Source organism: Drosophila yakuba, chromosome 2R (genome assembly GCF_016746365.2).
Source record: "Drosophila yakuba strain Tai18E2 chromosome 2R, Prin_Dyak_Tai18E2_2.1, whole genome shotgun sequence".
In the NCBI taxonomy this organism is placed as follows: Eukaryota; Metazoa; Arthropoda; class Insecta; order Diptera; family Drosophilidae; genus Drosophila; species Drosophila yakuba.
Genome location: NC_052528.2, coordinates 4729133 through 4754805, shown reverse-complemented (window position 1 = coordinate 4754805; position 25673 = coordinate 4729133). Strand labels below are relative to the sequence as shown.

The following is a 25673-nucleotide window of genomic DNA, read 5'->3' as shown; positions in this document are numbered from 1 at the left end:
GTCCATCGTCGTCTTCACTCAAGTGTCAATTTGTAGTGGTTGCTGCCGCTGTTGCAGTTGTTGCCATTGTTGTTGCTGCTGTTGTTGCTGTTTCTGTTGCACATGGCACGCAGTGGGTCTTGCATATTGATGGGGCACTGGCAGGCCCAAGCCCACTGCTCAATGTTAATAATCGCCGACTGCAATCAACATTGCTCGCGATGTTGGGTTTCGGGATGGGGATTGGTGATGGGGGATGGGGGATGGGGGATGGGGGATGGAGGATTGGGGATAGGGGGGGGAGTCGTGCTCTGGTTTATCCCTCTGCGGATTCGGTCCCTTCATTAATTCCTCTACAAATTAATTGTTTCTCGTGCATTTTTTGATGCTCGCGCCGAAGGGCCATTCATTTGGCGGAGTCCCTGGTCAAATTGAAAATCGTGCAGCTTCATCGCATCCCACTAATGACAAATAATAATTGCTGGCAATTTCTTTAATTCCACTTGAGTATAATTACTCGGACTGGCTGCAGCAACAGCAACAATAGCAGCAACAGCAACCAGACCGCCCGGCATTATTAATAAATTGCTATTGGTTTCTCAGGCTTCTGGACGTTCGGTCAGTTGGAAGAAAAAGCTTAGTGGTTTTTCGACCGTTTACACAAGGGTTGCCTTGCCTTGCGTCTTTAATTCACTTCATGTCCTTTGGCGCAAGTCGATTTGTTATGATCAAACACACCAGCCTGCTGGGCGGTGGGAGTAAATTATTCATGTTATTCTGGGAACTCACTTCATTGAAAACAAAGTATCCTGTTGCCATCTATATACCCAAACATATCTCTCACACACTCGTACATACATACATATAGCCAATACCCATACGACACCAACTTGTTTTCCGATTCGTTTGGGTGGCGTATTTTTATACGTTTGGTTTGATACAATGAGCGCAATGAATGGCTGAATGAATGCTTGCCGACTTGAATGGATGAGCAAGCGTACAAATTAAATTATGCCATGACATACACTCACTCCCTCTCTTTCGCGCCGCGTAGCCCCCTCTCTTTCGCGCCGGCAAGTGTTTGGCGGAGCTAAACCTAATTGAATTTCTCACTGTCGCTTGCAATTTTCATTATTATTAAATTTTCAACTGTCTCTGTGTGTACACTACGTGCGTGTGTGTGGGTTCGATGGTGCGTTTAGTGTGTGTGTGTGCGTCGAGTGTGTTTATATTTAGTATCTGTAGTACAAAGTTTTTGCTTATTCAGGCGGAAATGAGATAATGAATGGGCCAGTTTGAGTTCTGGAAATTCAGCACTCAGCACTCGGCACTCGGCATTCAGTTCAACTGACCGACTGACACCGAGAGTCATAAACGGAAAGTGCGTTTGCCCAAAAGCGAGGCTGGCTTTGTTTTGTTTAATAGAAACAAATTGAAGGCACAGCTCAGCACAGCACAGCTTAATTAAATGAATCCAAGCGACAGCAACTACGACAACCGAAGTACAGTTGACATGGGGCGAACCAGCTTGAAATAATTAAAAACCGCAAGTGCTGGCTGAAAAGAAGCCGCCTGGGCCAAAAACCCTCGACTCCCAGGACCCAGGCAGCCACACGCGAAAGCCACATGAAGCAACGATTCAGTCCGTGACTGTGAGTGGAGGATCGGATGAAAGGCAGCCAGGATGAAGCCTGATGCCGAGGTGGATTACAAAAGGGGTTAATCAACTCCAGGGAAGGGAGACTGTCGTGTTTATTTATGACAAGATGCTTCATCATAATCAGCCACTGACACTTGTAGAGGCCGCCACAGAAAAGGGCAACCCACACACACGGCACACTGCACTCTGCCGGCTGCCTGCTGCCTGCCGCATGCTGCATGTTGCATGTTGCACGTTGCAGGAGGCACACATCGCACGTGCAACACCTCGCCAGGAAGATGCAGGATTCAGAAGGGGGATGGCTGGGAATGAAACTGGCTAGAAAGGCCCGAAGAGCAGAAGAGCAGAGTGAAGTGGCTTAATTGAAGTGATGCTCAGCAGGAGACAAAGCCCCCAGCCAACACCGAATTAATTAAGAAAGTAACCAGGGAAAGGCAAGGAAAGGAGCAACATCTGCCGGCGTCTTGGCTTTCGAATTAAGCTGGCCAAGAACTCTGGCTAAAACTTGTTTCGGGCCAACTCTCTCTCTGTCTCTCTATCTCTCTGGCCTGTGGACTCATCAGCATAACAATAAAGTTCTGTGAAATACGTTTATGGCCACCCCGAGAGCCCCATACGAAAACCCTTTTAAATGGCTCTCTACATAATTCTGGTCAAGTGGGAAAACGTGGCGGCCGCAGAAGCAGCAACAGCAGCATTAGCATCCAGTTGATTTGAAGTTCCTCGGCTAGTTTTGCAACAGTTTCTCGATTGAGACTCGGAATGTTTGGAGCAGCTCTTCCCGATATGGCCCCACTCAGAGCACTTTAAACCGAAATTCTGGCAAATTGAATTTTTATGCCCAAAAGAGACTCGAGTGTGAGTGCGAGTGCGAGAACAAGCAAATAATCAATTCGGATAAATCAGGCGCGGGGTGGAAGACATCAGCAACAATATTGGAACATAAAGAACACAAATAAATCACATCGTTGCCCGGAATAACTGTTATGGAGCGAGCAGTCATAAAGACAAGTATTCGTTTTTTTCTTTTTTTTTCCATGTTTTTTTTTTTTGAGTAAGGGAAGGAGAAGGAGATGCTTCGAGTTGGGTAAAACATTTTCGCGCCTTTATGGCTGAATAAATTTTTATTCATATAATTCACTCATACACACACACGCACGCAGTTCCAATAAATTGAGGAAAATCAAGTTCTCCTCGCCCTCAGAAAACGGAAAAAGCACACGCATGGCATGGCCACGAGGAAAATGCTGAGCAGAAGAGAAAAAGGAAAATTCCGAAAGAAAAATCATCATCAAAATCACTGAACATCCACGGCTGGGGAAATGCCGGTCGACAGGGGGCGTCTATGCAAATGGTGCTAATTTTTCAAAGGAACTGTTCGCAATCCTTAAAGGAACTGGATTCCTCTTGCGTTCCTGCTCCTCGCACGAAACTAATATGCGTAAAATTAGAGGATGGCAGTGGCAATGGTAGTGGCAGTGTGAGTGCCGAAGTTGCAGCTGGATGGGGTAAAAGCTAATTTCCCGGCGAGTTCCGAAATTGCGTTTGTCGCGCACTTGGCTGCTATAACTTATGTGGAAACTCAAAGGATTATGCTCTAATCCAAGGCGGCTTAATCTGCCAAGACACGCAACAAAAAATATTATTCCCTAAGAAATTATGAAAGTTCATCTGCTCTGCAACGTGAATTCTTCAGGCAAGAAGTTTATTTGCTTTCTGAAACGCATTCCGCGAAGAAGTTCTTAAGTGAAACAAATCTTCTCTTAAAATTCTCATTCTCGCGAATTTTTTCAAGTGCACCCACTCGTGCGACATGTGGAAGAGCTTAATCAACCCTCGCATGGGTCGCCTTTTGTAGCTCTGTCAACAGGCAAAAGCGATTCAAAAGAAAAATGCGAGCAGCCAGAGACAAAGGACTGCGCCCAAAAGGAACCAGGATACGAGGAGGCCCAGCCAGGAAAATGAAAAAGACCAAAAACATGCCTTTTGACAGCTGCCGAAACTTTTGCATGACATTTATCACTGTCGCATAACAAATGAGCGACAGCAGCGGCAGTAGAGGCAGCAGCGGCAGCGGCAACAAACATCGAAGAGTGATAAACCCCGGCATTGGCGGCAAAGTTTTTCCTCGAAGCGGGAATCCCACCTACACTGCTGGGGGGGGTCAGAGAGGAGGAGGAGAGAAAAGAATCAGACCCAGCCTCCGTACACCCGGCATAAACTTAAAGTTATCCAGAGACGCAAACAGAACCTGAATCAGGCAAGTAAGTGGGCAGGGGACTCGACTGGGGACTGCGATGAGGATGAGGTTGCGGCTGAGACAGTGAGCTCGATCTCCCCAGTATCCCCAGTATCCCCAGTAAGTATATACACTCCTTATCCCTTTGCCACCACACACACATCCATGACACATGAGTTGTCAATGCAATATAATAAATACGATTTTTGACTTTGTTAAAGCGCTGCCAGGGCGTGTCGTTGTCCCAGATGTCTCGCAGGCCCCATCCTTATCAGAATCCGAGGGGCAGAGAGTGTGGGCGGGGAAATGCGCATTAGGCCGCAGGCGGGGCTACGGATTTGCCTGCCTGCCTGCCTGCCTGGTCCTGGCCGCATACAATAAAGGATAATATGCATAAAATGCTCAAGTTTATACGCACCAGTTAAAATGTCATTTCGAGCTTATGCGTGCGAGTTTGTGTGCGGCAAGTGGAGGGCAAAATTGAAAGAAAAAAACGATAAACGATATTAAGAGGGCTCCGTTTGTAATACGAGCATGGCGAATAGGGCATATCCTTGGCTACGGCATCAAGGATCTGAGAGGAACTTAAAGGGAGTAACATAATCCCAATCGGCAGAGCCCTTGATTCTTGTACTTAATTGTGGCAAGTATGTGGGAATACATAACTGGTGAATGTGCACTTTAGAAATATCCTTGGTAATATTCTTTTAGATCAAAAGAGCACTTACAAACTTAATCCTGAGCTTGTAACTCCAACGATAAGCTAATATACCCTTCGGTTAGAAAAGAACACGGCAAAGGAAACCACGAGAAGAGCATGTGACAGGCAAACAATGTTGCCTTTATTGATGTGAGTCTGAGACACAGAGTGAGATGCGATGAGATGCGACATAGGGCATAATGTGGTTTCCGAGACATGCAATATAAAATGGATTACCGAAGAAGGGGCTGAGAATGCGACCGGGACTTAATCCACAGGGCCGTCCATCATAATGAGGTATCTCTGCCCGATTTCCTGCATCAATTTCCGTTTAATTATCAACCGGGCTGGCCAACAGTAATCCGGCAAAGCAACTCGGCAGAGAGAAAGAGCAGGTCAACTGGAAAACCCTAAGTCCACATCCACATTCCATAAGCAAAACTATGCAGTTGACCTGAGTTTAACATCCAGTATAGTACTTAAAGCAGACACCGGCAGACACTGGCAGACGACAGAGAACTCTTTGTCCAAGTTTGTGGGTCCGCCGATGGTGCCAAGCGAAACGACCCCATTAGGTGATAGACAAAATCGTAATCCCAAAGCAAATCAGTGGCTCTGGCCCGTGCAGTTGCAAATAGATGCAAAGAGCTCGAGAGCTGACAGCCAAGTTACGGCCATAAAAAGGGGCACACAGACGGCAGATAGCCAGAAATAGAGTTGGTGCTTTGCTAGGTTGTTAGGTTGGCAGAAGATAGAAGGCAGAGCACGAGGATGATGGTCAAACTGAACCGGCGACTTTCTGCCACACGTGCTGCAAAAGCAGCAAAAGCAGGCAAAGCTGGAAAAGCAGGAAACCGGGCAAGACCTTTGCAACTGTCGAATGCAAAACGGGCAGCGGATGAGGACGAGGACGCGGAGTTCTTACTATCCAGACCCCCAGTGACATGGGTACGAAATGGCCAAGAACGTGGTCAGGGGGGGGGGAGAGAATCCATGGCAAAGCGCGGGACGAAATTGGCAAAACGTCAACACAGTTCCGCCCCGGTCGCGAATGCTTTTTGGCCATATTTATGGAGCGCAGGAAGGCCGACCATATTGGGCATCATTAAGCTGCTTTTGAGTCGGGCCTCTGAGGGCGTAAAATGAGCAGTCTTTCAATTTGAGATCGTTGACCTGCGGCCGCCCCCTCGACAAGATGCAATTGCCATCAAGTGACCTTGATGGCCCCCGCATGTTGCCATGCAAGCGCAGATACACATTTAGATAGAAAGATAGATAGATGGATAGATAGATAGATAGATAGATGGATAGATAGAGAAAGAGCTCCTTGAGTGTGAGCACAGTCTGATGGTGACTTGTGTTTTACACAAATTGACATCTGAATTGGCAGATTCATTTGAGTAATGCGGAAGTGCGTGTCTCTGGCTCAACAGGCACTCTGTGTCCGTGTATCTGTATCTGCATCTGAGTTTGGTTCCCCTTTCCTCTGGCAGCATATCTGTATCTGTATCTGCTTTGTCCATTTGCGGACGCTACGCTTTGCTCATCAATGCGCAATTATTTATTTATACAACATGTCTAACGGCCGTCTGTCTGTCTGTTGCTGATGTTGCTGCTGCTGCTGCTGATGTTGTTGCATGTTGGCATGGACAAAACCCCAACAACGACGCCCACACAGATGTTCCAACACCTCTGCACTGACCCCCTCCCCCCTTCTGGGGGCTCCCCCCACGCCGTGCACCCCGGCGCATCATTAAATTAAACTTGTATGAGAATTGTTGTTTGCGTAGCTTTTGCTCTTTCGGCCTTTTCACATTTCATTGCCATTGCCATTGCCATTGGCGGCATTTGGCTCTTGCCAATCAGTAATTCCACTTTTGTCTGCGTTGTTGTTTTCTGCAGCTCCTTTTGTGTTTCGATTTGAGCTATTTCCGCTGCTGACAGCGGCAGGAACCCCCCACAAACATGGAGTACACCCTGTACCCTGTACATATTTCTGTATCACTGTACTCCCACTTCCACCTTCCCCGCTCCGATATCGTTGATATCTTAAATGACACCCGCCGCCAAATAAAGATTGACGTCAAATTCATTATCGCCCGCAACAAGGGACCTTTCGAAGGGGGGGAAACCCACGTTTCTACTATTCAGATGTGTCAAGTGCAGGCAGTTGTACTGCACGGTGGCATGGAGCTAAGCTATGTGCTGTGGCCATATTTAAAAGCAAACATTTCGTACATGCACAATAATTGTTATCGATTTTTAATTGAAGTCAGAAAGGGAGATGGCGAATGTGAATGTGCAATTAAAAAGGCAAATAACAGTATTTGAATATGCACTCGATACTTGAATAGTTCATGCCAAGACGTTTTATTATTCAAATTGGTTAGTTCTTAGGAATTAGACTGGATTTTAGGATTTGAGTGCAAATGACTAAGGTTTCAGGCGACCCTACTACTGCTGCCATCAAAAGCTGATTAAATTCATTGTTCGTTTGCCATTAAATTGCTCAATTTGCTGCATTCCGATGAGCTTTTAGTGAGGCAGTGCCACCCAATATGGGCATGCCCCCATGCCCCCCTGCAAGACCCACTGCCTTTCGCCGCCTGGCATTGCAACACGAACAATCGCTCCATATACGCGCTGTTGCTTTTGCTGTTGCTATTTTTAATTCAATTAAATGTCATTTGCGCCACTCAACTTTAAATTTTAACTGCAGCATAATTTGGCCAGGCGACACGTCGGCAACAAAGGGGAAGCTGCATTGTTGCCGTTGCAGTTGCCCTGTTGCCATGTTGCCATGTTGCCATGTTTCCAGGTTGCGATGTTGCGATGTTGCATGTGCGGCACGCGTGGGCAGGATGTGCAGGATGCACGACGCCAACGCGAGACCTGCCAAAAGGATGGCTGGGATGGCAGGATGGGGAATGGGGAATGGGAACAGGGCACCTCGAAATCGGGCAACGACAAGCAGGCAGAAAAAGCGACACAGACTCACAGAAACACAGACAAGCCATCGGAAAGGCAGTTAATCTGGCGATAATGACGGCACATAAACAGCAACGATGATGATGGGGAACTGGGAACTGGGGCCGAAAATAAACAGAAAGAAAACCTTATAACTGGGCTGGCTCCCTTCTGTGAGTGCTGTGTGTGGGAAGTTCACTTCACTTCCCTTGCTGAGCTGTGTGCTGCGCTGTGCTGTGCTGTGCTGTGCTGTGCAGAGTTTTCCTTACCTTCAGAGCAGCGAATTTAACGTAATGGGCGACACAACTGAAGCATGCACTTTCGCCTAATTTCCCAGGCGCTTTCACTACAACGCAAATTAAAATGTAATCAATTTGGTCCGAGAACAAGTGGTAGTGCGCCGCGTCGCTCCTCAACTGCTCAAGTGACATAATTCCAGCAGATATTAAACACTTTGTCGTTTATGTGTCAAAATCATGTCGGCACAAGGAGAACGCCGCCGTGGAACAAGCCAACGAAATTGTCAAGTGCAATAGAAATCAAGTGAGTGAACAGACCGAGCAACTGACAAACTGCCACATGGACCGACTGACACGCATCGGGGGAAAAGCGAAGGAAAAGCAAAACCTGGTGTAGGGCCATTGGGTGGTAGGTAGGAAAAGCCTCGGGAAGCTGCAAAGAATTGCGCGAGCTGAGCGAGTCCGTTTAAGTGGCGTACTCGCGGCCTAATGCTCTACGACATATTTGGGGCGTGGCACTACACTAGACTACACAACACACAGTGCAACATGGCACCTGTCACGATGGCGGCGCAGTGGCAACTTGACGTCGCTGACAACAAAGCGAAGCAAGAGTCCGCCCGCCGGCCACCCACTAAATCCTCTGGAAGTGGAAGTGGGTATGGAAGTGGAAGTGGAAGTAACGCCAACTCCGCACGCTCCATTTTCCATGTGGCACAGTTTCCACGCCACAAGCCCTCATCCCCCGCTTCCCCACCAGCCAAGGCATTGACCAACTTACCTTAATTGAATCCAAGTTCTTATCGCTAGCCAAAGTTTCTAAACAATATCTTATCATGCGACCGAGTGCAAACTTTGCCGCACTATCGCCCGGTATTTGGTAAACACAGTCAGCTGGCCTAATATCAATTAATTAAAATCGAAAGTGCTTGACAACTACATAAATAAGCTGGTCAAACGTTAGTTAAGCTTTACTACACAAAGTATGTAAACTATTTCATAGATTCTGCCGCTGCTGCAACTTCGAAATCGATTGAGGCAATTACTTTTCGCTGGAATAAAGGGAGTCTGAATATTGGACGCCCAGTTTCGGCCAAGTTTGCTTGCTTAGCTTCAGTTAATTAAAAGCGAAAGTGCTTTCGAGCGAGCTAAAAAAGAGGGCCAAAATAAATGCATACTTTCAGCGACTGGCATTAAATATTGAAAGACCGAATGGAAGGCCGAAGGACCAAAGGACCTGGGTCTCTCAAACATTTATGAGACTTTCTTATTTTCTGTGCCGCCTTCGGGCAGAGCTTACCTCATTTGAAATGCATCCAGAAATTGACGCAGCTCAGCCGCATTAAGGAATGGGTGGCACTTGGCACTCGGCGGCCAGAGGAAGTCACGCAGCCACAACGCCAGAATATTCATTTAATCAAGTGGCCTAAGGCTCGGTTTTCTTTCCCTACAACTTGTCCTGTCCTTCCCGCTCCCCCGTTTAGTTTCCCGGTCACGTCAAATGGGGATTTTTGCTAGGCACCAGAGCAGCTCAGATCATCTCGCGTGACATTGGGGGCGGTTGTGTTGGAGGTCGTAAAAGCGGGCTGAACGCCTTTTAATCGCCGCTGTGTTAACGTGCAACGTTGCGTATGCGCAATTTTCTGTCACTTTTATTGCTGATGAACATCGCAAAATTACAAAATAACAGCAACACTCTGCCACACACACGTATTCAATGTCAATCATCATTTGCAGCAATTTATTATTATAATAATAAATGTTCCGGACTCTTCCCTTGGGTAAGCGAAGGACTCATAGCCCACATCTGAAAAAGTGCCTGCTTGTTCTTTTCTTGCCAACGAAAAGTGTGTTTTCTTTCAAGTAGTTAACATGGCAAGCGCTGAACAAATCGCATTAATTGCCGTTGTGGCAGTGATGGGGAGGAGGGGGAATGGGGCAACTAAATGTCGAGGATGTGCGGCTTAATGCGGGACAACTTTTGTCGGAGCCCGCATGTTAGCATGTGAGCATGTGTGCGAGGGTGTGCTTTTTAAGTACCGCTATGACAGGCAGTAAAAACAACTTAACTTGGCTTGCCAAGCCAAGCCAAAGCAAACCGAAAACCCAAGGCATTGTTGAGCTGTTAATGAAAAGTCAACTTGATTTCATGCCAGACCAGCCAGCCAACGAGCCAACGAGCCAACCAGCCAACGAGCCAACCAAACACCCAGCCGTCCAAAAGCCGAGCCCTTCTTCCTGCGTCCTTCCTGCTCCTTTGGTCCTGCGCCTCCTTCACAACTGTGTCGCATGCAAAGCCAATGTGCAACAAGATGGCAAGAAAAGCAAGGCCGCCTGAGCCCGAAAGCGTAGCAACTGAAAAAACTTTCACTTTATCATTAAGCCCCTGACGGGTGAACTTTTTCGAGTGGCTGTGCTACGTCGTGTGTGGCCGGCCAGTTTCACAGGCTCTGGCAGGACTCCCTATATTGAAACATAAATAGAATTATAAATACTCTGCAGGCCTCGTCCTCACTCGTGTGTGTGCCAATGTGTGTGATCGTGTGTGTGTGTGTGTGTGTGAAAAATCAGTTAAAGTTATTGCATGTCGTCGCAGCTCGACATAGACAAATGTTGCTCTTGTCACAAGTGGAGGAGGCAGCAACAGCAGCAGCCACTCCTGGCCCACCCACGTCAACTGGCTGTCTTCGTGTGCCTGTTGCCAACTTGACGAAAATTGAATTTCGAAACATGCTGGCTAAAAAGAAAATGTAGAAAAAGAACCACCAAAGGACTATAAAAACGACGGCTCCAAAAATGAAACAAAACAACACTTGCGCTGGCAAATAGAGAAAAGAAACATTTCAGCGGGAAAAGCGGCAAAAACGGCATCAGCAACAACAACAACAGCCATGAAAATGACAGCGTAAAGCCGGCAAATGCAACAACAACGAGTGCCAACAAAATGGCGGCTGTTAAAGTGCGAAAAACGCGTGGAAAACTGTTTGAACAGCAAGGAGCTGCTGCGGCAAAGGAATTGAGCGAACGCAACAGCAGCAACAACAGCGACAACAGCAGCAGCGGCACAACAACAACAACTGTATTTAGTGCCGCCATCATCACTACAAGCGTGTGTGTGTGCCTGTGTGTGTGAGCTGCGCTAAGTGCCTGTGCTCTTCGTCCTTCGTCCTTTTACTCGCCCCAGGAGCAGCCCTCCCCCCATTACTTATGCCCCCCCCCCCCCCCTTCGCCATCGCCTGTTATTGTCCTTGTTTGCCTGTGATGTTTTTTAGCTTTACGTAAATTGCGTAAATTGTGTGCATTTTATTACGCTACACTTCATGCTGTCACGCCCCCCCCAATTCCCCTGCCGCCCACCTCCATACATAAACTCTTTTCCATTTTTATTTTTGCAAACATTTCGCCAAGTTTTTGTTGCCTCTTCTGTCAGCATGACGAAAATGTCTTCGTCACTTTTATCAGGTGAGAACGTTGAGTTACATGGGAGTAGTTATGTTGCCATGTTGTGTGCGTTGTAAATTGTGGGACATGTTCTATGGTTTGATTGCCTCGAAAATAGGCCTTCAGTTTTGACCCATTTCGTGGCAATTTAAATACATTTTCCTCCATCTAGAAGACAGACAAAGAAGCCACTTGGCCCTTCCACGTCACTCAATCGCAGCTTTAATAACACATTTTTTGGTCTAATTGATACGCCTGACGGCATCGCGTGACCAAAACTGAACGCTAAACGACAAAGATAAACACAAGAAGAAATAAAAGCGACAGGAAAAGAAAACAGCCGTCACGAAAACGAAAACCAAAACCAAAATCAAATCGCAGGGCGCCAACAAACTTCCACGCGACGGCGTTCAAGTTCATTGCCATTTAGGCCAAAATTGGCGCAGGCGGAACTTGTCTTTGGGCCAGAAAGCACGAAGGAAGCCAAAAATACGAAGCTACAACAATCAACAATACAAAAACAAGCGAGCAACCGAAAACGTAAACAAAAACAGCCACTGAAACTAAAACAAAAACAAGTCGAATACAAAGTACAAGAAAAACACACACCATGCAACTTACACGGCTATTTTGGGGAACGCACGTAGCATTCGCAGCCGCCGAAATCGTTGGTGAAAATTGAGGCATTAAATTGCACTCGATCGCCGGACGGATTTTGTGCGCACGGATCGAGAAGAAGGCTTGCCAGCACGTTTCGCCGAGAAATAAATAAATAAATGAAAGGCCATCACTTGATGAATGCAGCCGGCATTTAACGCATTTTGTTGCAATTAATTCTTGCCTCTTTTTCGGCTTCTAGGTTCTAGGGAGTGTGCGAATTGTTGGTTGCTTGCCAACCGCAGCGCGGAAAATCGTTCGTGGAATCTTTCAAAAAGCGAAAATCTCACATTCCGCCATCAAGTGGTTGCAAATGAGATTTTTGCCTGCCAGCGGACGGACTCATTGCTCTCGTAAAACACGGAACACGTAAAATGCACTCAAAATGCAGTCGAAATCGCATTTAACACCATTTTCCATTTTCCATTTGCCATTTTCCGGGCTGCCGGCGGGTATGAGGGATGTTACTTTTGATTTATTTGCATGACAAACGGGTTAATTACAGCATGTTGCGGCGGCAGCAGCACGGCAATACGGCAGCAATACCAACAGAAGGCTAACAAAAACAGGATTTTTTTTTTGATTTTTTTGAGGTTGCACAGCCTCAATTGTTGCATGCCCGCTGCAGTTCGATGATGCAACACCAAGCTGCGAGCGGGAGTTTGTGGGCGTTTGTCAATGGCGCCAATACTGCCCGTGTATTTATGTGAAAATGTTTTGGCTATTGACAAGCTTGTCCCTGGAACGTTGGCGAAACGGAGTTTTGGAGCCCCAAAAGACAGCAACTCGGCACCGGGAGGTGCAACGTCATTTATTACACACAACACGGACAGCAAGCGTTTCTTTGTTGTTTGATGGAGCTTGAGGCCGGCATTGAGTGTGTCCATAATGGAATTTTTATTTATTAAATGCGAGTCGCCGGCGATCGCCTGTGCCGTTGTGTAATTTATCACAGCCTGGCCGGCCAGAAAGGAATTTTCTGCGGGATTTAATGCCATGACAATGGGTGAGCAGCGGTGGAAAAAGCCACGAACGCGGAGGGATGGACGTTGCTGGTGGGGCAGAGAGTGTGGCAATGCATAACGCATTAACAAACGGCTTTCAGCTGCATATTGGCTTTTGTGATTAACGCTCACACATGCAGCGCGGCAAACGCATTAAAACACTGATACCCTTGTTGCTGAAACAGGCCATCGATAGCGTCCATTTAACCCATGAATGGCCAAAACTATTGCAGAAACGCAGACAAATAAAAATAGTAGGGAAAACATGAAATTTAGAAGCAAAGATTAGCGTTCTTTCTGCTTAAAGCCATAATTATAAGTATAGCGAAAAAAAGAAGAAATTAATGCTTTAAAAATGCTTAACTTTTTAAAGTCCCTGTTCGGGCGCCAAGTAGAACTTTGCAGCTTCAGCTTACAGCCCTCGCAATGGGTTAACTGCGAGCTCTTTTTTCAATATTATAACGACTGTTAAATGCCACAAATTGTTTAATGCGTCGGGTTGCACTCAACCCACTCCTGCACCACTTCTGCACCCTCCTACTCTGTGCTCCCTCCAGCTTGCGATGGCGATGAATCCACCTCGCCAGCCACCGAGCGATTTATGCAAATGCAACCAATGCACTTAGCGCCGTTAAATAAACAAAAGCATTATCAGCACCAGCACCAGCAACAGCACCAGTTCCAGCAGCAGCAGCAGCAGGCAGACAGAGAATGCAAAATGCAAGACAATGCATTAAATTCCCTTTGCTGATGCGTTGGCTGCTGATGTGTGGAGCGAAGCCACAGAGCACACACATCAAAAATTCACTATGCAACTTATCTAAATGCACTAAATTACACATTAAGCAAGTATCTTAAATCAAGACCTGCACAGACACACAGACACAATCTAAGCGCATAAACAACGGGAACGAGCCGGGCGGAATGCAAATTCGCAGTAAGATGGCTGGCAAATTGAGTTGGCATGGTCAGGGACTTTGGATTGCGGACCACTATACTCGTACTACTATACTTGTACTACTTGCCCTAGCTGCTTAATTTGCGTGCGAGCTTATACTTTTTTATACTACTGAGCCACTGTGCCTGCCCTCCATCGATTATGTAAATGCGAAAATGCACATTAAATGCATTGAATTCCATTACGAACGCATCACCATCATCATCTCCAGCGTCGTAGTGGTGGCAGTAGTCGTGGCAGTTGTAGACCCGGCAACAGACTCTACAGACCCACAGACAGGCAGTGGGATTCAGTGGCGGAGATCTCAGCTCTGGGCGCCCATTGTCTTGCGGTCTTGCGAATTTATCGCTGTATAGGCAACTACTATACTGCGAGTGCGAGTCCGGCACAATGAAGTCATTTGCTGGGGAATGTTCGGCGGTCGTCGCGGCAAGTGAAAATGCCTGGCCCGAATATCGTAAATCGTAATTCGTTTGCTGGTTGCTGCTTGCTTGTCTGTTTCGCGGAGGTATTTTCATTAGCCAAACACAAATTGAGGCAACACGACACAACACACAACACACAAAACCGAAAGAAAAACACTTAACATCAACACGAAAAAGACTAAGCAAGCAACGAGGCTAAAACGAACAGAAGGGGGCTTGACGCGGTTTGGGCCAAGTCGAGCTCAACGTGGCTCCGATCGGCTCAGGTGAGCCACTCGCACAGAGCGAGAAAAACCAACAGAAACCGCTGTTCAAGCGTCTCTGGAGCCGCGCTTGCCACGGATTTGTAGCTGGTTCACCCTTTTCCGATGTCGGCCAATGACCAAACAGAAGCTTACAGGTATTCAATGCCGCCGACTGGCTGTTGGCTGTTACCTGTTGGCTGTCTTCTGTCGGCTGTTTGGAGGTTATAATTTGCGTACTGGGCAGCGGGCCCATAATTGGTGGTCTGGACCACGAGTCCACCGCTCGTCGAGAGGATGTGTGAAAATTTTCAGTGTCGGCCTGGGGCGTTTGAAAATGCAGCTGGCGCAAATGTGCATTCAAATGGATCTTTTGTTTGCCGGCTTTCACTGCTGACGCCGCTTGGCATTTGTATTTGGCAACGCATTTCACACTTTGAGTGGTGAAAATCTCTCTGACGCACAACTCAGAAACTGAAATCGAAGCCGAAAATCATTGGAAAGCCCCCTAAAAACCTGGAAAATGTCGTGGGATACTCAGGAGTGTAGCAATCAAGATGAGGAATTCGAAAGGCCCAGCAGGACCCTGGTTCTGGTAATCTTCACCCTGGCCGTTTTCCTCAAGTTGTGCATCATTCTGGTGGAGATTATGGTGTGAGGGAATTACCTGCAATGAGACAAGGGAAAAGGTCGTAATTAGTTGCCGTTTTCTTAAATTTTCCCAATTCACAGAGATAAGTGTAAACAAAGAACTATAAAAAGCCGATTCAGTGCGATCAAATGGTAACTGGTGACTGCAGTTTTAGTTTGATCTTTTCCTTCACAGGACTCGAATTTCACGGAGGGTGGATTGTCTTTCTGTTTCGCTTCGTCACTTCTTTGCTCGTTTCTCCTCTTTTTTTTTTGGGTATTCGATTACAGAAAGGTTTTCGGGTTTTCGTTATTAGCCTTTGTCCTCATCAGCATTTGACTTTTCCCATTTCCCGCGCAAACAAAGCGTAGGAATGCGGAAAAAACCGCAAGGGCAAAACATAATTTCATTTGGCCTGCTGTGCAGAACAGTGAAAATAATTTGACAACTTACTTAAAAATATGTCACATGAAGAAGGTCAAAACTTGGTGGCTAGGCAGCCGTAAAAAGGGTTGCCTCCCCAACCCCCAAGCCACCAAACCACCAAACCCCCCAACCCCCGAGGCCCCAAAAGGCAGCAAAACACACACAAGCGCGGGCCTCAAGTAGCGGCGCTTGTGTCTGGAAAATCAAAATGAAAATCCAAAAAAAGGGGAGCAACTTTTATTAAAAGCTGTCAGCGCGGCAAAACCCCAAACATATTGCTCCGCTCGGGTTTCACTTCTTTCACCCTTCAGTCAGCCAAAGTTAAAACGTCATCGTGGCTTCATTACGAATTCTTCGAATGCTGCGCACCTTTCGGTGGCAAAGTTAGCTGCCTGCGTGTTGTCCTTTGATCAAGTTCCATTTTGATTCTCACCTGTCTGGCGGCCAGCAGCAGCTGCTCTTTGATGTTTTGTGGACGAGAAAGGACGAGACGAGAAAGGAGAAGAGTGGGTGCCACGAAGGAGCGCATCAGGCATGCATAAAGCGAAGGCCCAAATTAGCCCAATTGACAACTCGCAAAAGGGTTTTCCAACTCCGTCAGCAGCAGCAGTACGAGAACGGAGGAAGGATATGGATATGGCCACGCACAATCCCTAATTAGGATCGATTTGGCTCGAGGGAGATCCTTTTAACCCGCGCCCTCTCCCGCGACCCATCAAAAAACAATTAACAATTTGAGGCACTCAATAAAATATTTAAATGCTAAAGCAAAGTGAATCTGATGGGGTGAACCCTTTTTCGAGTGGTAAGTGGAAAGGAACCCCGAGCGAGGGCAAACAATGATAAATTACAAATGAAATTGTAAAGAGGCGCAACAGACGAAACTAAGGACAAAGAAAGCGCGGATAACTGAAAGTGTGAAAGTGGTAGACGAAGAACACGGCGCGCAATTAACGCGGCCAGAATGTGCCACGCCCCCTTTCGGCTGACATTCCATTTGGGCATGTCGACTCAATGATTACTTTCGCCTTTGATTAATTTGAGCTCATCGATATTCCCGATGTGCAACCCTTTTTTTCGGCATTCCGTTCGACATTCGCCGGTTGGCCTAATTGCTTGCCTAATTTAATTGCCACCAGTGTAATTTGTGCCGGTCAACTGACATCTGTGACAATCGGACGACAGCCCGTGGAAGTCGAAGGCAGGACCTCTGCTCTCTGCTCTCTGCTCTTTGCTCCTTTCACTCTCCCATTCAACGGGCTGCAACTCTCTAATCAGTGCATTTGATTAATGGTAACTTGGCTCCCATCCTCCAATCCACCAATCCACCGATCCACCAATCCAACTTTTCCTCTTCGAGGGGAGTAGCTGGGCGGAGGTGTGTCCAAACACCTCGGAGCAAACCACAAAGTCATTTCCGCACTTTTCGGCCAGCATCATTAATTACAAAAACCAATAAAAGTGTTGGCCGAGCATTTAGGCCAGAATAAGTTGTCATCATTAGTAACAGTTACAAGTTGACCAGACAAACGGAGAGAATATAAAAAAGGCACCAGAAAAGTCTGCGCTCGCAGAACTCGACCTAGTAATACTCTCAAGGGAAAACTTTACAATTTTGAAGTTTATGATACCTATTTCTAGTTAATATGGCAATGTTGGCTTCCATGCATTAGGAACTAAATTAAATTTGCCCATTTCAAAGTTCGTTACAACATACCTGATGGCACAGAAGAAGTGCTTAACTTCTTCTTTTTTCACTAGTGCGCTCACACCCTTCACATCCTTTTCAAGTCGAATGCCCAAGGATTGGCCAGATGAAAAACGGGAAACTGACAGAGACAAGACGCCTCGGTTTCTTGCAAACAAATTGCCAACAATTGATGAATGCCTGGTAATGAGGCGCGCCGCTCAGCATGGTCCAAATAAAATGGGAGGAAGGAACTTAAGCTAAACGCAACTAAAACTCTGTCAAAAGCTGCGAACGGGGAAGGGAAAGCGGGGAAACTCTAGGCGCCAGGCGGAGGAAAATGGCCTTTTGTATTGGGCCTATAAATAAATAGGCTTTCCAATATACTCACACACACCAGACACACACCAACATAGTCGTGTGTTTGGAACACTGAAGCCATTCGGAAAGCAATCTGTGTAAAAGTAACGTAGTCATTAATCATTATCATATAAACATCAATTGGTGTTTAGAGTGTTTGAAAACCGGGGGCAAAAGAGGGTTTCCGGGGGAGCGGGGGAGGAAAATCTCGTTTTTTTCGGGAGGGGGGCTGCATGTCTTGGCCAATGTTATTGATTGGCCATTCAGTTGGCAGCGAAGTCGTTGGCCGTCTCAAGGAGTGTAGACAGCCGATTCAGCCAAAAAACGAAAAAACGAAAAAAAACGAGAACGTAAGAAATTGGAAAAGAAATCGAAATGAAATTTACCGTAAATAAAAACATACATACCGAAATGGAGGGAGTCGAATGTAAGTAGAATGAAAAATTTAATTTATAACTGTATATATATTGGCCATCTCTTCCGCAGCAACTTCCACTTCCCCCAATTGGCCCCAAGCTAGAAAATACGAGAAAGAATCTTTGGGTAGCCGGGAAGCTGCTTCAAAGGTTTCCTGTTTGGCCCGATTCAATGCATTAAGGCGAAATCATCTTAGCCGAAATCAAATAAAGGCGACAGACACACACAAGCACTGCTTTCAGTGCGATGGAGGGGGACAAACTATGCTGGCCAAGATATAAATCAACAGAAATAAGACAAATTTTCGGAAGCAACTTGCGGAGTCTTCTCCCTCAGCTGGCACCTAATCAAAGGAGCCGACAGACAGACAGAGCGACACAGAATTACATGTAATCAATTTGTCATAATAACCATCAGGGGTATACATACATACATATATATGTACAAGTATACATATATCGGTACAAGTATATCAGATAGAATGTGTCCTTAGCTGAGTCATTTAGCGACAGTTAACCTTGAACCTCTCGAAACGAAAAGGAAACCCCTCAAATGAGGCGCAAATCTTCAAGACCCACTCCTTCGGAATGACACATTTATCAACTCCCACATGCGAGAGCCTCAGACTCACTAGTATTTCATATTTATTTCGAGTTTCTGTTTCTGTTGCTGTTACTGTTGCTGTTTTCCTTATTCAGAGCAGATAAAGACAGCCGAGAAATGAACTTATCTGAGCTGAAAAAAATTCCCATTCTTGCTTTCATCTCCTTTTGAAATGTGTATAAATATAAAAAGTCAAGTTATTCTTCTTTTTATCAGCCAGCAGCGGAACAACAAAATTCCTTTCGCCTGCAGAGCCATCAATCATTATCATTGGAGGCCTATCCTACAGCCTCCTCGACTTCCGAGTTCCATCCTGTTTGGGCCCTATCTCGTTCTGACTCAGACTCAGAGCTCCCATTATTTGTACATACTTACATATATTTAATTTCTTTTCAATTCAGTCTCCCTCTCCCATTTCCCATTGCCCACTTGCCACATTCCACTTGCTACTTGCCACTTGGCACTTGATAAATTGCTTTCGCTGGGATCAATCCATCGACTAGGCGATATTTTATTTGGCTTATTAATTTTTCTATATTTATATTCGGGTCTGGCGACCGCAGATTTCAATTACAAAGTGTCACGGCCAACGAGGGCAACGAAATAGAATTTCTCCTTTAAATAGAGAATGCTTTCTTCTCTCCCCGCGTCCGCCATCGCACTTGCTCTTGAAGCATTTTCAATTTGTTTAATGCAATTGGGGGAACTTTCCATCTGAAAAGCGCGTCAATTGATGCACTTAGGCGCTAAGATCTCCTTACACAAAAGGCGGACACGACACGACACAGTGGGGTGTGTAAATTGATTTCATTTTTGGGCTTGCCATCGTCAGACATCAGACAGTGTGAAACATATACATACATATACAAATATGTAGTATAGTATAGCCCGAAGACAACATGCTGGGGGGATGGCAAAGACCCCAGTTGTCAGACGTTGGGATCGGATCAAGGGGTGCCACTGTTTGGAATGGCTCTTCAAAAAGTGCATTCGATTCCCAGGCCCACAGGCACAACAATCCACACAATCCACACCCTGAGAACGCATTCTTTCGTGATGTTATATGAGCTGAAAACTGTTTGAATGGATGATTAACATATATGGATGGGTTTTTCGAGGGCTAAGCGAACCGAAGCGAAACAAAACAAAACAAAACGAATTCTCTGTTATTGTTGCTCGCTGGCAAAAGGCCTTCGCATTGATATGGAGCATATGACACACACAAAGGGTTCGCCTGATTCAACAAGCACCTCTGATTCACGCCTTATCAGCCCCGCAGGAAGCTCTGGCAGTCAACGGTCCTCCCATCCCCATCCCCATCCAAACCCAAACCCATATTAACCCATGGCCGCCGGCCAGCATCGAAATTTTAGCACCCAATGCCGATGCTTCGACACGCCCCTATCATTGTGCAAACATCAACACCATGCTCAAACTACAAGCATAACAAAAGGCGTTCGGCCCTGCAATTGCAGACGACGTGGAGGAAAACTCTTGGAAAATATTGAGAAATAAGGGAAAACAATTTACCGCCATATGCGAGCAGGCGGGTCGGGCGGTCCACAAGTCCTGATCCCTTTTATGGCCAATGTGTCAGCCACCGAAAATTGCTTTTGTATACACATCCAGCATCCAGCTCATAGTAGTATAGTTGAACAAAACAACAGCCGCACAAATTGTTCTTATCATTGTCGCCTATGCCCGGGCACTGGGAAGCATTCGGCGGGCGGAAGACATTGGGCGCCAGTTGGTCTTATCACTTATCAGACAAGCGGGCAGACGACAGCCAGCAGCCCGTGGGCCTCTCCAAGGTCGCAGTTCAGCTTTGCCTTGGCCGGGCTTAGCGAATGTAATTTATGATTGGGCCCTTTAATTAGCCCGTTTCGAGGCAGCTGACAACTTTTGGGCTGCACTGTCAACTGCTTTTGTATTGAGCCCAACTGCTAACTGCTAACCACAGCGCACAAATCACCCGCTGGCGAGGCACCCACGCACATCTCATCGCTCCCCACTTTTGACACACATTTTTCGCCGGAATTCTTTCACCACACAAGCGGCGAAAAGTCGTAGGATTAGGGGTATGGGATGGCCAGAGGATCCAGGACTAGGCCAGACTGCCAGCCGGCAACAATGGCGTTCGTCTAGGGCCTAAACACCCCCGCACCCCAGCAAAAATAAAACGGAAAACTCATTCCATTCGCTTTACAAACCCAAGTACAAGGCAATCATATTGATGCCCTTTCGAAGGGTATGTCATTCTGTCATCCAGTTGACATATCAATATCCCCTAAAACCTAAATGGGATGAGCAGTTGAATGACTTGTGAATATAGCAAGATTTACGAAGGATAAGGATGTTTTTATTGTTACTCCCTAGAGATACTTTTAAATATTAAGCTGCTTAATTGGTTTTCTTAGTAGTGTTTAATATTTTTAAAAAGTGTACTTAAGCACCTATTAAGCATTTTAATAAGCATGTTACTTTTATACATTTTCAAAAGGGACCCTTTTAATTTCTATTTTTCCACTCCTTCGTGGCGGAAGTGAATATATTAAAAAAGGTAATTTGAAGTGAAACCTTTCCTCTACAGATAAGGGTAAAACAACTTCGACCACATTTATTTTTCCTAATTTCTGGTTTCCCCCTCTTGCGTGCCATAAATTATGTACGACTCACACAAGCGCACACACATCGCCAGCACCCTCCAAAAATATATAAAAAAAATACAAATAAATAAATAAAAACTCACCCACTCGTCTCGACGTGTGCAAAATTAAACAAAACAGCAAGTGTGCAAAAAATTTAAAATACACAATTTTTAAAATAAAAATGTTCGTGCAATTCTCGGTCCTTGTTCGGGTTCTACCCTCCATTTTTTTGGCTTGGGGTTGCTCCTGGTGGTTGGTTCTGGTCTGGTTGGCCTTTTTCAGTTGTTCTACACAATACTCATATACAACTCGCTGCTTATGCTTTCTTTTTTGGCCCAGACATTATTTGCCCAAGACGTTGACGATGGCGGCTTGGCCCGCTTCGTTCTCGTTCTGCTTGTTCTGCTCGTTTACCCGAAGAAATGGAAAACAATTTGTACTTGGATTCGGATGCGGATGGGGATCCGTATTTGTATTTACTCGAAATTTACATAAGAAATAAAACAATGAGTGTGCAATTGGCTGTGGCATAATGAAATTGCGTATCTGCCGCTCAAATGAGTTGGCAATGAAAGATGACGTCGTGGATGTGGAAAGAGGACTTCTGCCCAAGGACTAAGGCACGTGGCACTCGAGTGGCCCTCGGCCCTCGGCCATTCGCATTATTAAAAAAGGATTAGTTTGTGCCGCTCGTAAAATTTGTCAGGACATCGCTGGCTCTCTTTAACGACCAGAAATCGCACTTTTTGCGAGATCGAGTTGGCCGGAAAAAGATTAATTTCGGGCATAAAATGGCCGCACAAAAAAATAAACAAGAACAAAATCAATCAATTGCTTAGACCCGTTTTTATGGGCCAACTCGGGGCATCTCTTTAATGGCCCAAAGTTGCTTGAATGCGAAAGGCTGAAATATATACGGCTGTGTATATGTGTGTGCGTTAGTGCTTGTATGTGTGTGTGAGGAGGGAAATTAAGAGTCAACCCACACAGGAGGATTTTTCCAAACGGCGAAAGTGGGTGTAGGCAACCCAACCCACGTCGTCAGATTAGCAAGCGACTCACAATCAGTGAACTCCTCTCGCTAACAAGGCAGGAAATACTGGAAGGATGGATGGGGCTTTCGGAGTGGGGGGAAAACACAACTGTAATTAATACGAAACATATCCACTCATTACTAAGAGACTTTATCAACGGCGCACATCTTCCGACCCGAGGAGCAAAAGAGCAAAAAGAACCAACGACAACCAACGTCAACCTCGAATGCCAACAGAGATGGGTTTGGGAGCACATAGTACTGCAGCATCCTCCACACACACACACACACTCACACACACACCTACTGTGTACCGACATAATGATGGGGACGCCAGGATAAGAGCTCTGGCTGGGGGATAACGAGGGGGATATGGGTATGGGATATAGACGGAGAGCCACAAAGATGCCAACTTGATGTATGAGTCTAATAAATACAAATTTATCAGGCAGCAGCCGAAGCATACATAATTGTACAGCCAATTAGGAATGGATATAATTCAAACTTAAAGCTCACAGACCATCGAACAAAGTCCGAATCATCATGGGGTATTTGTATCTGTTAGTGCCTCTGATCAAAATACAAAGTGCAGACCTAATCATGATTTATATACTCGGTCTGACTCACAGTTCAAGTTCTTGGCGAGCGGGTGGTGCGAAAATTGGAAGGAAAATGGCGGGGAAAATGGCAAGGAAACCGAGGAAACAGCCGACAACCGGCAACTCAATTATGCGCAATTTAGACGAGTCCTTGCCAATCTAATTGTAGGCATTGCATTGCAAAAAAGCCCACCGAACACACGCAAGTTTACTTTTCCACTTTTCTGGGGTGACTGAGGTACACTTCCGCCGTATTTCCGCTTTCCTGCGAATTATGAAACACCGCAACAGCTGTGCAGAATTTGAAACCCATGCGGGTGGCTTGCGATCGGGAAAACAAAACTTGGGACTGGAAAACTTCAAGTCTAATTGTGGGCCAGTGGAGCTCACATGCCGTGCCCCGGCGATTATGAAAATAATTACGAAATCAGAAGGGTTTGGCCCCGCAAATGGATGCCAAAGGTTGGGACGACCTAATCAGCTTAGAAGCATAGAAAGGTAATCCCTGGGGAACCATTACATGCCTGACCATTTTTAATGATTTTTACGCTCCCTGCCCTCCATTCTTTTCCATTCTATTCCATTCCCCACTCCAAGAGACACCTCTCGAGCGAAAGAAGACTAATCGGAGTTATGCAAGAAAATCCCGAGTATGGAGTACGGCGTTCGGAGTTCGGAGTCTGCGTTTCTGGGGTTTCGAGTGTGAGCTGTGAGTCTGGTTTTCCCGCCGCAAGTTGCAGCAACTTTTCTGGTTAACTCTGCGTGTGGCACAACTGCAGGATGGCAGTAAGCCAATGTGCCAGTGCAACCGCAAGGCAGTCGAGAAACGAGATGAAACGAGTCGAGACTCTCAGCCAAGAGCCATATCATAAACTTGCACGTAACCAGTGGGAAGGAACCGAGTGCAGTGTTGGCCAGATCGAGCAGCGAACCGTAGTGCGCTGGTGCACTGGGAGAAAAAGTTAAGGATTTGCTTTTCATTTACGGGAAATACCCTCAAGATACTATGGAAAAATAAACTGGAGTCCGAATCATTAATGATACAACTACATTTATAGGAATCTTTCAATCCGAAATATAATTATCAGCTTTCATCGCAGTCATTTATCAAAATCGAAATCTAGTTAGGAAGTTTGATTCTGGAGCTCTTTCTCTCAGTGCACAACGGTGGTTCTGCGCTGCTACTGCTGTCGCATAGTTAAATGCGAGCTGTGAGCTATGTGCGCCACATACGAATAGAACGAATACGAATACGAATCCGTACGTATATGAGCATCTATTGTAGCAGACGCACACCCCGCACTCGTACTCTTGGGCTCCCAGATAAACATACACTGGCATTCCGCATCCACATGCCACATTATAAGCATAAATCCAGAGGGCAACCCACAAAAACTATAAAAGGACTCTGCTGGGGTGGGTGCGACTGCGAGAGCGCGCATTTGATGATTAATTGCAGCCCAGATGATAAATGATTGAGGGTAATAGGAGTAGCAAACGTGGTAGCGCTGCTTAGTCGGATTTCGGGATGTGTTGCCGAGGGGTGTGGTAGGGGGTAGTAGGGGTGGGGGTTTTTAGGGGGAGTGCCGCATGGTGGCAAGTATTTAAGGCTCACGGACGCCTGGCCCGCACGTTCGCCTTGCCCCTCACGTCGAGCATATTTTCAGCAATTGCACGTATTTCGGATTTCCCCATCCCCACTCGTCGCATCTTCGTCTCCATCGCCCAAATCTTCCACTTCCTTCGCTGCCTTCGCTTCCTTCACTGGGTTCTGCCGACTCTTTTTTGCTGGCTCTGCTAAAATAACTGTTTTTCTCATCCCGGCTAGACTAAGATTTGGCCATGCACTGAACGAAAATGCTCGTAGGTCGCCACAAATGCTTAGCACATAATTTAGTTTGTACCTAAATAAAATCCTTACGCAACTAGTTAATTAGTTCATTGACAATAGCTCATTTGTAATGGCTGTTTCCGCGAATTCCTATAGCGCTTCTCGCAGTGTACTGAATGAAGTGTGCGTGTGTGAGTGCGTCGCGTTGCCTTTGGCTTATTAGGTGTAAGTCAATGTGGGTGTGGGTATGAGTGTGTGTGTGTGTGTGTGTGTGCATCTGTCTTCATGAATTTCCCAATGGCAGCATCGTTTTCGGGGGCATTTCTTCTATTTTTTTGCCATACCCTCATTTTTGCCACACTTTTTTGCGTGTGTGTACGTGCCATTTTGGGTTTTGTTACGTTTTTGCGTGTGCTAAATGTTAACTGCTGATTGCATATTGTCCGCTGGGGGCGGCAAGGTGGTTGTCGTCGCTGATTTCGGCACTTGTGCGGCGTTTTTGGCCGGGAAAAACAATTGGCACTGAAATAATGTAATAAACAAATGCAACTTTTTTACGTTACACACACATACATACATACACATACGAAGGTACAAAGCAGCTTAATTCAAATTATTTGAAACGCATTAAATGGCAACCGCAGTTGGGTAATCGCTTCAAAATGCGGCAAATGTGGCGTTGGCGATAAAGCCACATCAATGGACACTGATAACTAAGCGAAAATCCAATCGAATCCGCTTAGACGCTTGAATTAAAACCAATATTCTATAACAACATGCAAATCGCCAAATTCTATAAATGAAATGAAATTAATCGCAAATAGATTGGCACCGCTGGCTGCATGGCACTTCCCCCACATTCTCACCCGTTTTCACACGCATGGAAACAAAAGGAATATCCATTGAATTCGGGATTTGGCTCTGCTG

The 25673-nt window shown here is 46.1% G+C and overlaps 2 protein-coding genes across 3 annotated transcripts in view; one reads left to right on the top strand and one right to left on the bottom strand.

Annotated features, from left to right (window-relative positions):
• LOC6529336 (Krueppel-like factor luna) overlaps positions 1 to 25673 on the bottom strand; it is a 126659-nt gene that overhangs the window by 80123 nt on the left and 20863 nt on the right. The gene's annotated exons all lie outside the window — the stretch shown is intronic.
• On the top strand, positions 14686 to 15298 carry LOC26534618. The gene has a single exon (XM_015197343.3). It carries the CDS (start codon positions 15035 to 15037, stop codon positions 15167 to 15169), a length of 135 nt encoding a protein of 44 aa, XP_015052829.1. The 5' UTR covers positions 14686 to 15034; the 3' UTR covers positions 15170 to 15298.